Source organism: Danio rerio, chromosome 12 (genome assembly GCF_049306965.1).
Source record: "Danio rerio strain Tuebingen ecotype United States chromosome 12, GRCz12tu, whole genome shotgun sequence".
NCBI lineage: Eukaryota > Metazoa > Chordata > Actinopteri > Cypriniformes > Danionidae > Danio > Danio rerio.
The window spans coordinates 5,492,501-5,509,817 of NC_133187.1; the positions used below are offsets into that span (position 1 = coordinate 5,492,501).

A 17,317-nucleotide genomic window follows, 5' to 3' on the forward strand; every position below is an offset into this window, starting at 1 on the left:
GTAAATGTTCCTCTGTGTCGAGTTTCTTCGCTTCTGTTTTGCTTTTCCTGAACACTTCCGGGATGTACAAGTGGCTCAAACTCGCTCATTTTGAGACAGGAACCGGCGGACGTGCAACAACTTTAACTATGAGGTAAACACAAAACAGAACTTTCCATCCGGAGCTCATTCATGGGACTCCACACTTGTAAACAATCACTCGCGCCATTCGCACGGCTCTCGGTCCCACCCAGACTCGTCAGCACTACCAAGCCGACCAATCACAGAGCTTGCGCTACGCGTTGTTGCGACGTGTAGTTACATTTTTTGAGAGGTGCACGTCAGTGACGGCGATGGCCACGGCGAAGGGCTATGCGTCAGCACCGTAGCATACGCCGGCGTTTGACGAAGAAGTATAAATCAGCCTTTAGAGTTCTATTTTAATGATCAAGGTGCAAAGCGTGTGGCTCAAAAGCATTAAGTGTGTGTTCGAATCCACTTTTGCTATTTTAAGAATGGAAAAATATAGTTTGCACCCGCGCACATGGTCTAACAAAGTTGTGCTTATCCTGTTAATGAGTTATAGGTGTGTTTTGAGCATAACGTACATTAAACCAATCATAGTCTCATCTCCCATTCCCTCAGTTTATTTCAGTTCCTCAAAATAGCAACGCACCAACACTGAGCCTTAACACACTTCCTTTTAAGACCGGAACACCCATGAGTCCACAAAGTAGCACAAATTGATTTGTTATTTAAACAAAGTGGCGCAAAACGTGAAATTTACAGTTGCTCTGGTCTTAAAATAGCAAGAAATCGCACCAAACACATCTTGCACCTTATTGCGTCGGATTTATGATAGGGTTTATACTGTTAGTTGCGATGATGGAGTGATGTGCAAAAGAAAGCCCCGCTTCCTACTCAATATTCAGATTCAGTTGGGTGTACATCAGCATTCTGAAATAAAAGTCTCTACAACTTCCTGTTCTGATTTAAACTGTAAGCAATGTTTAAAAAACAAATACAAATGAGTGTATTATTATTATTATTATTAGAATTAGCAAATTTTAGCAGACCATAAGTGACCTCAAACAAGGTAAGGCAATATTATTTACACACAGTTGACAACATAATCATTAGTCCTACTGTGAATTTATTATAACTAGTTTCTAACAACTGTTTCATTTAGTCTCTTCTGTGATGACAGTGGATAATACTTTACTAGTTATTTTGTAAGATACTAGTATTGAGCATAAAGTAAAATTTAAGGCTTCGGCTAACTAGGCACATTAGGTTAATTAGCCAAGTCATTGACTGGACAACAGTAGTTTGTTCTGTAGTCGATCAAAAAAGTAATAATTCTTAAAGGGGCTAATAGTATTGACAACAACTGAAAGCAAAATGAATTCAAATATTATGATGTTTTAAGCTAGATTTTTACTGAGGAACCAAGTTTATGCTGGGCTCTGATATGCAAGTGCTTTTCAGTGTAGCGGTGACTAAAGTGTGTTGTGAATGTATGCAGGTTGCTCTCGTCAGATCGGTGTGTCTCTGGGCAGAGGCAGACTGTGTGAGTTCTCCGGTCAGCAGTTCTGTGATTCCTGCCATCAAGGAGACATGAGCATCATCCCCTCCCGCATGCTGCACAACTGGGACCTGAAAACTCGCGAGGTGAGCACGTCTGGCCTATTCTTTATTATCTTACTTCACTTGTTTCATGCATGTTGTTGCTTTTAAAAAATTCTTTTCACTGTTTATTGCAATTGTTTTGTTTAGCGTAGTACATAATAAATATGCATTTGTTTATAACTGTTTTTAACCATTATTTCATGAAGAGCAAAGCATTTATTAAAATTCATGACCTAATATGCTGAATTATTATTATTATTATTATTATTTTTATTCTTTTGTATGCTTTGCTCTGAAAATATTGATTATTAAAATAACACACAGTGCATTAAATTGATCAAAAGTGATCATGTGTATATTATTATTATTATTATTATTAAAAATACTTTTCAATTTAAAAAAAATATTATTAATTACAGTTTCAAATCAAATGCATTAAGAACCCTGAAAAAATACAGCTTCCACAAAAGTACAAAGCACCACTCATTCATTTCAACTTTGAGGATAATAAGAAATGATCGTGAGCAACAAATAATCATCAGAATGATGCGGAAAATGTAGCGTTGAAACACAGAAGTAGATGTGTGAGTTCTCATTTCTGTATATTTTATTCATTCATTCATTCATTTTCTTGTCGGCTTATTCCCTTTATTAATCCGGGGTCACCACAGCGGAATGAACCGCCAACTTATCCAGCACGTTTTTACGCAGTGGATGCCCTTCCAGCCGCAACCCATCTTTGGGAAAAACCCACACACACTCGTACACTACGGACAATTTAGTCTACCCAATTCTCCTGTACCAAATGTCTTTGGACTGTTGGGGAAACCGGAGCACTTGGAGGAAACCCAAGCAAACTCAGGGAGAACATGCAACTGAGCCGAGGCTCGAACCAGCAACCAAACAACCTTCTTGCTGTGAGGCGACAGCACTACCTACTGCGCCACTGCGTCACCCCTTATGTATTTTTATAGAACTCAAACATTTAAATGGTAGTACGTGTGATTCTCTGTGATTTAAAATACATTATTTTTCAGCTGGCATACACAGCATATTAGATAAGATGAGACCAGGATTAGCTGTTTTTATCTGTCAGTGTTTTAGCTTTGTCTGTTTGTCTGTCTGCCTGTTCAGGTCTCAAGACAAGCCTTTAAGCTGCTGACTCAAATTGAGCACGAGCCGCTCCTGAACCTTGCTGTTCTGAATCCTGAGCTGTTTGAACATGCTGACATCATGGCTAAAGTGCAGAACCTCCGACAGAGACTTCGCTTTCTAGGAGATTACGTTCTCCTCTGCCGCAGTGGCTTTAGCAAACAGATCCAGCCCAGGTCGGTCGGGTTGTCTGTCCTTCTGTCTGTCTGTCTGTATGTGGTTTACAGGGACACAAAGCTGTATAATGACATGCGTATGACTGTACATTATTCAGGTAGTTTACAGGGTCACCGCTCGTGTTCCTGTAAAATACAAAATACTTAACGAGATCTTTTGAGATTTAAAATTTACCACAGGTTTACTGCGTTTTTCACAGTATAAAATACATTACGCTTATGGACTGTCCCTGTAAGCAATGTAAACAAATGTGTGTCTGTGTGCCTTTGTTCATGTGTCTGCATGTATGTTTTGATTCATGGGTTTAAAAGGTGTTTTTTAATATTTGATTGTGGCAGAAGTTTAATAATTCAATGGCCTTTTTTGTTTCCAGACTTCAGCAGAGGACATACTTGTTGGATAACAGTGACGTCTACAGTGTGTTAGACTTGCAGCAGGTATCCTCTTGCTCTTTCTTGTTGTTTATAGTGGAAACAATGGTGTGTGATGTGTATCATTTATTTATTCATTTATTTTATTTATTTTATTTTTACTTGTTTGACATGGACATCACAATTACACTGGACAACCAAATGCATTTGTTTAAGTGTTTTAGCAAACTTGCTAATTCTCAACACCTGTCCACAGGAGGCTTGAAAAAAATGGACAAAATGGAAATATAATAAATACATATGCACAACATTATAATTCTTTACATAAAATTACTGAAGGCAAAGGCGACATGCTCCAACAAACTAACAGCAGACTATTTGTGTTTTGTTTTTAGCCACCTTTTAAGAACACTAATAAAAATGTTTATATTACTTTCTGTAATAGTTTGGCTTCCTTTACACAGAAGACAGATTGACCAAAGGAGGTCTTACACTTTGGCATTACACATTCACCATTAGCAGTTGCTCGTGTGAATCTGTTTGATGCCTACTGATGAGATCAGAAGACAGGGTTCGAACTTGATTTTTTAAACATTTAAATACGTTTAGCTATGAGAATAACTTTTTCATCATTCTGTCTCAAATCAAATACATTTCTGAAATTTCCCCTGCTTGAGTTTTAGATTTTCTTAGCATTTCTTCCCAAAGAAAGGCATAAACAGAGATGAAAGCCAAAATGTGCATTTTTACTAATGTAAATGTGCAAATTTGTAGAGCAGGTTAAAGATTTCAAAATTTCCAGCAAAAATTCGCTGCCGGCAAATTGACTTTAGAACCATGACGACATCTTTTAACACTTCTCTAGTTACAGGCACGCACATTCGGAGAGAGAGACTTTGATCAATTCATTTTTTAATTTAAATGACTATGAATAACTTTTCCATGTACTTGGAGAGGATGAATTGACATCTAGACTAGCTGTAAAATAAGTATACACCCTACACACCATAAGAAATGGTTAATGTAAATTCATGTATCTTATTTAAATAATTTAAACTTTATTATTATTATTATTGTTATATTTATCAAATGTATTCTGTTTTTTGTCATTATTCCTTATTTACTGTATTATTATTTTTTTTTTATGTTTTTAATATATTACTTATTTGAAGTGCTTTGGCAATACTGTACTTAATGTGATGCCAATAAAGCAACTTAAACTTGAGAGAGAGAGAGAGAGAGAGAGAGAGAGAGAGAGAGAAAGACAGAGAGAGAAAGACAGAGAGAGAGAGAGAGAGAGAGAGAGAGAGAGAGAGAGAGAGAGAGAGAGAGAGAGAGAGAGAGAGAGAGAAAGCAGGTGTTTATATGGAGTGAAACCAGATTCATACTTTCAACATTGTTTCACAGACATTATTCTTCAAGGGACTGTAGTATTAAATACACACTCTTATAGCTTTGGCTTTTTGTCTTCACTTTAAATTAAAGTTTACAATGGAATTTCCTTATAGTTGTGTTTGGTTCATGGCCTGCAAATTATTTTATAAAATATTGTCTAATTATAAGTATCGCTATTTTTTTGGTCGATATTCAACAATGCAGTACTATAACTGAAAGGTCCAGTAGGTGATCTGGCAAAATGCTAACCGGTTAGTTTATTATTTTTGGACGGCAGGGGAGGGACTGTGTTTCAAAACCACGCCTCCTGAAATTGCGAGCGAGCGCATCGTGACATGACAGCAGACAACCCACTAGTGACTAGTTCATGTCATTTGCCAGTTAGAAATGTAGTAAGTGTTTGTGACGTGCAGAAATTTTACTTATTACTAACCCACACTTACATTCTATTACACAGTGAATATTCAGAGTAGCATGGTAAACAGTATAGGGAGTGCGTCAAAGGCTGTCATTGTTCAAAAATGAACCAATGTGAATATAAAAGGAACTTCAGCTCAGTAAAGCAGGCTAGGCGGAATAGCGCTATTTACTGATGTTTTGTTGTTAAACTAAATAAAAATCTACATTATCGATGCTGTAAAAGCTCCCTTATGAAACTGAAAATAGTCACATTAATCTTTTACCGGGAGATTTCAGTGGCTGAGCAACACTTCTGTGCATATAACCCATTCGTAACAAAAAAGTGTACATCAGCTTTGGGGGACTAAAATGGTTTTAAAACAGAACATTACCTGTCTAACAGAAATACTTCAGCCATGGTGTCGTCCTCCCTCCAGCGTGCAAAACTAACTCCAATATTGATTCAGGATTTTAAAAAGTTTTGATTCTGCATTTGATTTTACAGCATCTCATGTGTCTCGTATGCACATGAACAGATGCGCAGAAGCTCAAATCTACATTTGTTGACAGACAGTTTGAGCTACTTATCAGAATTATGGGAGATGCCGGCCCGACTCTATTCAATTGGATGAACATTTTTTAGTTTTATGCCTCACCCAGAATATAAAGTTACACATTTAGATCATTTACTGTAATCATTACTATTAGACCGTGAAGAGACTTTCAACCAGCACAACAACAAATGTTTCTGAAGACAATCACCTACTGCACCTTTAAAGTGATGATCATTATCATGATGATTATTATTTTTGCACACAGATAGCAGACGGCCACTACGAGTCTTACCTGCAGTCTCTAATTCAGTTTGGCTCCAAGCATGTGCACAACTGTGACCTTTGCACTCAGAGAGGCTTTATATGTCAGATCTGCAATGCCCCCGACATCATCTTCCCTTTCCAGTTTGACGTAACTTCCAGGTAAGGTCACAAATCTCACAACATAAACAATTGACGTCAGAATTATTAGCCCCCCTGTTTATTTTTTTTCCCCCAGTTTCTGTTTAACGGAGAGCAGATTTATTCAACACATTTCTAATCATAATTGTTTTAATAACTCATTTCTAATAACTGATTTATTTTATCTTTGCCATGATGACAGTAAATAATATTTGACTTGATATTTTTTCAAGACACTTCTATACAGCTTAAAGTGACATTTAAAGGCTTAACTAGGTTAACTAGGCAGGTTAGGGTAATTAGGCAAGTTGTTGTATAACAATGGTTTGTTTTGTAGACTATCAGAAAAAATATATCTAAAAGGAGTTAATAATTTTGTCCCTAAAATGGTTGTAAAAAAATTAAAAACTGCTTGTATTCTTGCCGAAATAAAACAAATAAGACTTTCTCCAGAAGAAAAAATATTATCAGACATACTGTGAAAATTTCCTTGCTCTGTTAAACATCATTTGGAAAATATTTTTAAAAAGAAAAAAATAATCAAAGGGGGGCTAATAATTCTGACTTCAACTATATGTATGCACAGTAGTGGCCACAATTCTTACAGCACCTGACAGATTTGAAAACATGGACCTTTAAATCATGATTCATTTACTTAATATTGATGAAACATGCAGATGATTGCTCTGAGCATAACAAACATCAGATAAGTCATACTGTTTACATTGACTTTTAGCTTAAATATTTGGACTATACAACTTTTGCAGCAAAAAGGATTCCTGTTTTGAGTAAGTGGTTAATTTAATGTTAATTGTGCAATTTGTAAGTTTATTAGGGCAACAAATTGTCAATCAACAAGGAACATGTGCAATCAGGATGTTAAAATAAACAAAAAACTCACATCTCAGATATCAGACAACACTGACTTTCACTTTTTTGGGGTCCCCAGACACACCTGAATTGTGGTCTGCTTTTTGCAGAGCATTTCTGTATTTGCATGTTTAGCTTGTGTTGTCAAAGTGATGAAAATGCTTTCTCAGTTCATTAGTGTTTTTCTATTTGCACATATTTTCTTAACTTGCAGACACTACGGCATTCGCATTTCAGATCAAAGCTCAATCTTTACAGCTGAACCAAAGGCTTTTTTTTTAGCTCTGGAACATATTGAAAATGCTGAAGGACACAATTTTATTTTTTTTTCTGATTCTAAATCTTGTCTACAGACATTGAATTCTTTTAAACTGGAACATCCCATTATAATTGACATTTTTATCAAAGTGAACCAATTACAAAGAAAGTTTTATAATATAGTCTTCTGCTGGATCCCAGGACATACTGGACTACTTGGGAATGAACAAGCTGACAAAGCCGCCAAAACAGCCCTAGCAGGAAAGCTGAAGGAGTGCAAAATCCCACCTTCGGATCTTAAGCCACTAAAAAAAGGCTATATTCTATATGCAAGCAGAATGGAATCAGTGCCCAGAAAATAAACTTTTTAAAATTCAGCCTGAAATAGGAAAAAAATCGAATTTATGTTTTAAGTCAAGACACGATGAGATTGTTTATAGAAGATGCCGCATTGGACACACGAGACTCACGCATGAACATTTACTTAAAGGAGAAGAACCACCAAAATGTCTATATTGCAACAGAAACCAAACAGTTAAACATATTCTTGTGGAATGCCCCATGTTTAATGTTCGCAGACAACAATTTTTATCTGGAGAGACTTTAAAGGAAATATTTTTCAATGTGAATCCATCTAAAATTGTAGAATTTTTATCAAAAGGAAATCTTAAACTGTTTTAGATTTTTTTTATATATATTATCATTATTATTATTATTTATGTATTTTACCTTGTACATTATTTATTGCTGTTGATTACTTTTAATTGATAGAATATTTTTATAATTATAGAAAATTGGTGTTTATTAAAAGTGATAAACTTGATCTATTTTCCTTTTGCCATGACATAGCCATAGAAGCTGAAATGGCAACAAAATTAAAACAAACTCTCTCTCTCTTCTTAACTTGCAGCACATTTGAGCTCTCTCAGTCATCGTATATGGGAGTACTTACTCTTAAAATGTCTTAATTTTAGGCCTTAAAACGTCTTGAAATAACTAAAATAGTGTCTTGTGAGTCCTAAATCGTTTTAAACTGGTCTTAATTTTCCTTTAATTTGTACACTGTTCTTAATTTGACATGTAAAGCCAATTAGGCCAAAACCCACCCAATCACCAACAATATAGCTCAATAAAACTTTAAAAAAAAAAACTCTAATTAATTATTATAGCTAATTTAATAGTTTTATAACCAATATGGTTTAATTTTCTTCCTTATATAATTATCTTAATAATTTTTTACGATTCGTTTACGAGTTCTCTTTGTATTTATAGACCATATAGGGTGAGCAGGCTAACCTGGACAGAATGTTGTGCATGCATTTAATTTTTTACAGAGGCTTTTTTTAATAAAGGTTATGATGAAACAAATGTATGTATACAATTAGGCTTTGCTTGTTTTCACACATTATTGAAAGAATGTGGCTAAGAACTGGCTTTTTTATCATCAGGAAGAGAATTTGAATAAGTTCTCAGCATTTAGCCCTGAAATATTATTCATAATTGCCTTAAAAAGACTTTGCAGAACCTGCAGAAACCTCGACTCAGTAAATCTGACTTAATGTTCCTGATATACACACATTTTCAGTTGATTACTCTAGAAGGGAACTCTTCATCTAAAGTCCACTTTCACATGTCGATGGTTTGTTTCAGACTGCTGTGTCTGCATTTTCCACTTCACTGGAGTCATATAAATGAGAAAGCGGTGGGAAATTCAGACACTTTCAGCACAGCAGTGTGATAAACCTCATGATGACGGTGTGTTTTCTGTCTTTCAGGTGTAACGTCTGCAAGACCGTCTTTCATTCCTCCTGTAGGGCTCAGTGTCCGGTGTGTCCACGCTGCATCCGGAAACAAAAATACCTGGAGAGAGACTTGGAGGAATCTTAGCTGTAAAATAAAAACATGAACGATTGCTACAGAGCTTAAAATACAGGGTTAGTATCAGATGTTATACTTCATATAAAGGGTTCAGTTCACCCAAAAATGTAAATGTGTTCATCGCTTACTCAGATTACGGTTACAGTCGCGATACTGGAATTCGGTACCAAACTGAAATTTTAAAAACGTCCATTTCCCACTAACATTTCAGCGGAGAAAGTTCTAAAACACTGCTGATTTGCCATTGTGTTAACATGCTCAACAGAAATGACTGTGATTGGCCGTGAAGGTCATCAGTTCACCGAACTCACTGCTGTTTACAGCATGTAAACACAGATACAGGGACAGTGGAGTGTTTCAAAGTCACGTCGATCAGCTGTATTGTCTGTAAGCTGACATTTGAGCGATCCACTGATGAATCTGATGACTTTAAAACGCTCCAGTGTCCCTGTATCTGTAGTAAACAGCGGTGAGTTCGGTGAACTGATGACCTTCACGGCCAATCACAGTCATTTCTGTTGAGCACATGAACACAATGGCAAATCAGTGCTGTTTAAAAATGCACTCAACAGCGCTCAAATGTTAGCGGGAAACGGATGTTTTAAAAATCTCAGTATCGATTGTTTCCGAATTCCAGTATGGTGACAACCCTAAATCAGACTCAAGTGGTTCTACACTTTTGTTTAGACACAAAACAAGATATTCTGAAGTATCTGCCATTGACTCCCATTGTAGTTTTTGTTCAAACTGTGGATGTCAATGACTACGCTCTTCAGAATATCTAGTTTTGTGCTCAACAGAAGAAAGAAATTGAAGTTTAGAAGCACTCGAGTGTACATTTTCATTTTTGTGTGAACTGCCCCTTTAAGTTATCCGACAGTTCTCAGTATCTGAACAACTGGAAGTGTTTGTGGAAAGTCCACCTTAAGTGCACTTATTGACAGATTCACATGTTTATTCCTCAAATGATGACCAACGAACACCTCTTCAACTGTTATCAAAGCTATCCTTTCTGCTTTTCAGCTTTATGGACTTTATAACCACTTTATAACACTTAAGGGTTCATTAATGCAGTGCTATAACTTAAAGGGATAGTTCACCCAAAAATACTTACACACACTCAAGTGGTTCCAAATCTTACTGAGTTTTTTCTTCGGTTGAACACAAAAGAAGATATTTGGAAGAAAGCTGGAAACCGGTAACCATTGACTTTCATAGTAGGCAAAACTAATTCTAAGGATGTCAATGGTTACAGGTTTTTAGCTTTCTTCAAAACATCTGCTTTTGTGAAGCAGCACAGAAGAAGACAGGTTTAGAACTGCAGAAAATGCTTTTGTTACTTGGATATTTTGTCTTGTTTGTTTGTTTGTTCTAGTCCAAATATCTATAAATTCCTAAATCAAGAAGATTTTTCTAGACAAGCAAAACATGTTGTCTTCAGAAATAATATGCCAATATTAAGTGAGTTTTTTCTTAAAACAAGTAAAATAATCTGCCAATGGGGTAAGCAAAATAATCTTACGTCAAAAGAAAAAACAATATTAATTTGCTTATCCCATTGGCAGATTATTTTGCTTGTTTTAAGGAAAAACTCCCCTAATATTGGCATATTATTTCTCAAAACAAGACGATATGTTTTGCTTGTCTAGGAAATGCTTCTTGATATAAGAAATTTTAGATATTTAGACTAGAAACAAGACAAAAAATCTTAGCAAGAAAAGCATTGCAGTATTGGATGATGACAGAATTTTCATAACAAGGCTGTCAATGACCACGTTCTTCAGAATATTCTGCTTTGTGTTCAACAGCAGACAGAAATTGAAGTTTAGAAGCACTTGAGTGCGAGTAAACGATAAGGACATTTTCATTTTTGTGTGAACTGCCCCTTTAAGAATTGTGGGTGAACTATCCCTCTAAAAGGATCATACGTATAATATTTGCACGCAAGTAGCAATTTATGAGTCTTATGTGCAGTTTCTGATTGTGTTATAAAGCAACTTTAGAAACATTTATTAACACTTGAAGGTGTTATCAGTTCTCCGGGCTTCACATGTTATTCTAAGAGTTATAAATCATAAGTGTTTTCTTGTTCTCTGTTTTTATTTTGAGCATGTCACGGCCAAGGGACTCATATTTATGAAACGGATGGCAAACAGATGCCACGGATCTTATAACTTGTTTTTTTATGAATGTCTGCAGATTTATATGACGTTTACAAATCACTGTATGCATTAATAAGCATATTCTTCTGGATGCAGGAATTGTTTAATAGGAGTGTGGTTAATGAAGTGACAAACATGCACAAGCTCCTTCAACAGGTCATTTTTCTATTCTACTGTGCCTTTGTTTCAGTTTCCCTGTAGCATTCATTGTCACTGTAATGGGTTGTGCCAAAAATGTAACTATTGTAAGCAAATATAAGTTATTAATGTTTTGCATCCACGTCGGTTATGTGCAAAGAAACCTTCTGACTAAAGGATAAACTCTGTTTGATTCCTGTATTAACCAGTGTGTATTTGTGTTTTGTGTTCGCTGATGAAGGCTGATTCTTTAGCACTTGTTTTATATCGGAAACTGAATTGGGAGAGATTCATTTTTCTTCTTTCTTGCTTTTTTTTTTTTGTACTTTTTTAAAAATGCGATGTTTTATGACAAGCTAAATACATCCCCTATTGATGATAAATTGCTTTTATTGTCTCTTTTATCTCATGTTTTGTTACTACAAGCAGTGCCACACACACATAAGCATCATCTTTTTATACTCATGAAGGCCCTGTCCACATGAACACGGGTATTTTAAACCCACGGTCTCGCTGTTTGTCCACACAAAATGGAGTTTTGGGTGACTGAAACCGAAACCTTCTGCAAACTCTGGGCAGGGTGAAAATTTTCCAAACTACAGTATTGTGTGGTTAAAGATCCCATGAAATGAAAATAAAAGTTGTGTAGATGTTAGTATCAGTATTGTGAGTTTTATGATATCTATAAGCTAGTGTGCTCCAAAACAATGACAAAATTTGTGATTAGGAGAAATAAAAGTGAAGTAAACATGTAAAGCTTGTAGATTGCCACTTCCGCTTTATTGGATCAACCCACCCCCCCACCCCCCCTACACAGAACCACACACGTTTTAGACACACACAATCTAGCACACACGATTTAGGCAAACTATATATGGTAGCTAACTAACTCCTTAGGAGCATTATCGCCACCTATTGATATGGTTTCCCATTTCAGTCATTATTATTATAGTGTAATGATCATTTTAACATCTCTGCAGTTTCTGAACTCAAATTATGTAAATAAAAATAATTGGTTAAAGACACATGACTTTATTCACGTGTCCACATACACAAAGAAACCATAATAGACCGTCTAATTGTAGGATTAAGTGTAATAAACTAATTCAGGATCTTAATATTATCATACTCGGTTAAAATCACTTTGTTGTAAAATAAAAAAAGCAAACAATAATAAGTCACATTAAAAAGAATTTCTGTAATTAATCATTTAAACAATATATAATATAGTTATAAGTTGATTATCTTAACTGATTATCTGATTATAAACTCCTATCTTTTACTAAACTGTCACAGCTAATATATATATGTATATATATATATATATATATATATATATATATATATATATATATATATATATATATATATATATATATATATATATGTATGTATATATATGTATGTATGTATATATATATATATATATATATATATATATATATATATATATATATATATATATATATATATATATATATATATATATATATATATGTATGTATATATATATATATATATATATATATATATATATGTATGTATATATATATATATATATATATATATATATATATATGTGTGTGTGTGTGTGTATATTATTTTTACTTATTTCTTTTTAATTGATTATTAATAGTTAATTTGTTTCTATTGGTAAATTTTGGTATTGAAAACAATATATTGCTTACTTTAAATTACTACAGTATTAAATGTGGGAAATCATTATTTAACAAGTTATCAGAAAATTAAGCAAATACACACTAATTGCTTGAGAAAAATATTAATATAGTATTATACATTTATTACATATAAAATGCATTATCGCCTATATTAACTTGCTATTATTTCCTTCATTATAAATGAATCCATTATATAAATTAAACCTGTCCAATTTAGATCGTTTAGCAAGGCCAGCAAACGAGTATCTGCTGAAATGACTCTGTCAGATAATAATGACTGATCATCTATGATGACTGATAGAACTGTTCTGTTTAGTATATTGAATTTCAATCGGAAACAACACTCCCCATTCGCGCTTCTCAATCACAATATTTGTGAAATAACGTAAAGTAAACACCATTGTTTAGTGTGTACAATGTTTATTAACCAAATATATCAAAATATATCGATGAAGATGTCCAAGAAGACGTTAATAACGTTAACATCCGTCGTAACCATATATGGTTTGCCTAGATTGTGTATGCCAGATTGTCTGTGGTTCTGCAGGCCTGCAGCTGGATATTATTGGCTCAAACTACAGTTTCTCATCAAATCGTAACCAATCAGATGCTCTCTAGTATCTGACCTGCCCCGCCCCCTCCAAGACGCTTTTCATTTGATGCACTTGATCTCAACCACTCTTACTAAATGAGCAAAACAAAACGCTATTGGCTGTTTTAAATAAGGGGTGGAGCTACACTGTGTCCCACCCTCTCTTTATGTTTCGGTTAAGATTCCATTAAACATCGAATAAAAATGCACAATTTAAAGCACTTCAGGAAAGCTTTAAGGACAATACAACTGCAGTTTTTTGCCTCATGGCATCAGCGTGTGTGTTGTTTCTCCTTTCTGATTGGCCAAGATGGCTGCGTTCACACCAAATGCTGAAGCTGCAAATGAGGCAAATTCAGCACGTTCACAGTAAACACATCACGTATTTTGTGTTGTTTGCACCGCAGGATTGTTATGCACTTCTGTTCTCAATGTTTGGATTGACTTGTTTGCTATTTACTCAAGAAAATACTTAATTCCCTGTTTAGGGTGAACCCATAATACAAGTATCATTGTCTCCACCTGTTGGTTTGGAGTGTCCTTAACATGAATCTCAGTGCGTTTTGCTGTTTTCATGTGGTCGGAGATTTTTAAAAAACAACAGGAAGGAGCACACTGTTTATAAAAACACCCATGTGCGTGTTGACAAAGCTTTCCTGTTCTTTAAGCTAAAATGATTCTCAATTACTCGTGATCCTTTTTTCCTTCCTCTTAATTTTTTCAGAGCTAATTATGTGTGTCCTCCTCACAAACACATTTTGTTCTTAAAGGTCCCGTGAAGTGCTTTGAAATGCATTTCTTTATTCAATGTTAAATATTAACTAAAACATGAAGAGAGGGTGGGGCATAGGGTAGCTCCTCCTCTTTTAAAAATAACATCCAAAAGTTGTTCTCCTCAAAGCGCATCATGTGTTTGTGTGTGACTGTTTTCGTTTTTGCTCCTGGCTCTGTTTTCTGCCTGTTTTGTCTCTCCAAACCCTGCTTGCACCACACTAAACACACTCTGTGCTGTGCTGAAGTCTGCTAGTTTGTGAGCATAGAGGAAGGTTAAACTCAGTGCATCCAGTCAGTGTAACAATGAAACAATCAGAAGAAATAGTGACTGTGAGGGAAATATGTTTTGCTTTTACTTTTGACATTTAAGGCAAGACGCCGCCGGGAAACCCATTGTTTTTTTATGCACTGGTCTATTATAAGATTATATAGAAGCTCGCTCCTGACACTGAATAAAAATAAAAAGATTTTATCTCAGAATTGTGTGATTACAAACTCAGAATTGTGCCTTTTTATTTCAGAATTCTGACTTTATATCATCTCCACTTCATTTCTCAGAATTCTGACTTTATTTCTTTGAATTTTGACTTTATAACTGAGAATTGCGACTTTATTTCTCAAAATTCAGATTTATTTCTCAGAATTGTGGTTTTATTACAGTGAATTCTGACTTTATAACTTAGACGTGTGACCTATTTCTCAAAATTCTGATTTATTTCTCTGAATTATGATTTTTTTATCTTAAAATTGCAATTTTATTTCTCATAGTCCTGAATATTTCTCAGAATTCTGACTTTATTACTTTGAATTCTGACTTTATAACTGAGAATTACAACTTTATATATATAAGAAGTCTGACTCTTTCTTAGAATTATGACGTTATTATTCTAAATTATGACTTTATAACTCGGAATTTGCGCCTTTATTTCTAAAAATTCTGACTTTAATTAGGAGTTGACTTTTTATCTAAAAATTGCAACTTTGTTTCTTATAATTCCGACTGACTATTTCTCCTAATTCTGACTTCATTCTCTGAATTGTGACTTTTTATCTCTGAATTCTGACTTCATTTTTGAGAATTGTGAGGTCATATTTTTCAATTCTGTCTTAATAACTTGCAATATTGATATTGCATGCTTTTAATTTCAGATGAATGCAGGTCTATGGATCTTTCTTTATCAAATAATCTTGAAAAAAACTCCTCAAATGTTAATAAATATTGATGATAATACTTTTACTGTTTTTGCTGTGCTTTAGATCACATAAATAAATGCAGGTTTGTTAAAAACCATACACTTTTTAATAAATAGTAGGCTTATTGATTAGGTTAATAGCTTGGTTGTGCTTTTTTCTGAATTAAAAAATAAAAAGTGATTGTTAGTGTAAAATAATAAATCTATTTTGAAAGTATGTACAATAACGTGACCAGATTTCTGATGAATTGCAAGTTCAGAAGTTAAAATATTATAAAGAAAAAAGACAAACGAGACTATATTTATTTGTTTATTTATTTGTTATTTTGGGGTAGTTCCTCTATTATTATAATAACTAATAATTATTAAGATATTTTCTGTAGTTAATACAATTAAACACTGAAGCTGGTGCTGCTCTAATTGACTAGACGCTGTTATCAATTAGTATTTACATTTAAATGAGCCTGGCCATTCTGTCACCATGGCAACATGAGTTGATTTTTAAAATCCACACACCTGTCTATAAAGTTATAGATCCAGATCATCTCGCTGCAAAACTCTTCACTCATCTCCCGTTGGCAAAGTTTGATCAACCTGTCTACTTTGGGAAGTTGTTGTGCAGTTGTCGAAGATGAATCAGCGACGCTCCAGAAGGACCAGGACTCTCCCTCAACACCTGAAGGACTTCCTGCTGGAGCGCGTGTCTTCCGCCGAGGAGCGGGCAGCGGTGGTCAGGCTGGACCACACATACAGCTGCATCTCTGACACTTCACTGGAGGAGCGACACTTGAGGAACGCGGCTGTCCTGCCTGTCCTCCTTCCTGCACCCTCAGTGTCCTCGGTGGGTGAGTGTCAGCAAGAGGAGCCGCTCTACATCCACGGCCGGAGTGTGCAGGACTACCGGCGCATCTACCAGAGTGTGCAGACGGCCTCCAGCATGAAGACGCGCGGGAGTTCCTACAGCCGTCAGCGGGGTTTGGAGATCAAGCAGCGGCTGTGGGAGACGCTGGACCGGCCTGCACTGCTGGAGACCGAGCAGCCTGATGGACGAGTGTTCATCACGGAGACCAGGTCTGGTTCCAGCATCGCTCCCCAAGTAATGGTGGACATCAGTGGAGAGCCGCTGCCTGAGAAGCCCCGAAGAAAGAAGCCCAGGCACTGAACCATCCTATAGTGCCAGATGGAGGACCAAGGGCACGTATGTAAATACTGTATATATTGTATATAGTTATAGTATAAGTTCTTAATGCATTAAATGTTACTTTTCATTCATGTTTTCATCACATTGCGGGATGTTTTGGTGATTGTCACTGCTGCTGGTCTTTGGCTCTTGTGCTCTTCTGGATGGTTTGCTGCACGTTGACATGCGTTTAGCAAGGTTGTCTATGCGGTTTCTTGCGGGTTGCTGGTCTCCTCTGAGTGGTTTATGGCACATTAGTGGTTGTTAGTGTTGGTTGTTGGGTTAGAGTAGGTTAGGGTCCCTCACATGGTTTGCAGCTTGACGTGCTGTGAGGGCTTGTGTGCATCAGTGATGCTGAGAGCTAAGCCACTGGTACTTCTCAGCTACCGGTAGGGTCACCCATAGTGGACAGGTCTCAGCTGAGATGCCCGACCAAGACAAACTACCTGATTCTGGACAGCAGAAGATTGGCCTGATGCTCCAGACATATATAGTTATAGGATCAACACAAACTACTGTTAGCTCTTCTCGGGAA

The 17,317-nt window shown here is 35.6% G+C and overlaps 3 protein-coding genes across 6 annotated transcripts in view; 2 read left to right on the forward strand and 1 right to left on the reverse strand.

Moving 5' to 3' along the window:
- Positions 1–11,747, forward strand: part of plekhm1 (pleckstrin homology domain containing, family M (with RUN domain) member 1) — a 42,529-nt gene extending 30,782 nt beyond the window's left edge. For 2 of the 3 annotated variants that reach the window (NM_001327851.1, NM_001327852.1), the window contains 5 exon segments: positions 1,505–1,650; positions 2,743–2,936; positions 3,311–3,374; positions 5,922–6,079; positions 8,962–11,747. In NM_001327851.1, coding sequence (NP_001314780.1) covers positions 1,505–1,650; positions 2,743–2,936; positions 3,311–3,374; positions 5,922–6,079; positions 8,962–9,073 — 674 coding nt within the window. In that variant the 3' untranslated portion in view covers positions 9,074–11,747. 3 annotated transcript variants of the gene reach the window in all.
- The window catches only part of fra10ac1 (FRA10A associated CGG repeat 1), an 855,621-nt gene that overhangs the window by 617,779 nt on the left and 220,525 nt on the right, over positions 1–17,317 (reverse strand). The gene's annotated exons all lie outside the window — the stretch shown is intronic.
- Positions 16,094–17,317, forward strand: part of arhgap27 (Rho GTPase activating protein 27) — a 79,345-nt gene continuing 78,121 nt past the window's right edge. The window contains exon 1 of one of the 2 annotated variants that reach the window (XM_073918093.1): positions 16,094–16,800. The gene's annotated coding sequence lies outside the window, so the exon portion shown is untranslated. The remainder of the gene's footprint in view (positions 16,801–17,317) is intronic. The other variant, XM_073918091.1, reaches the window with a different exon arrangement.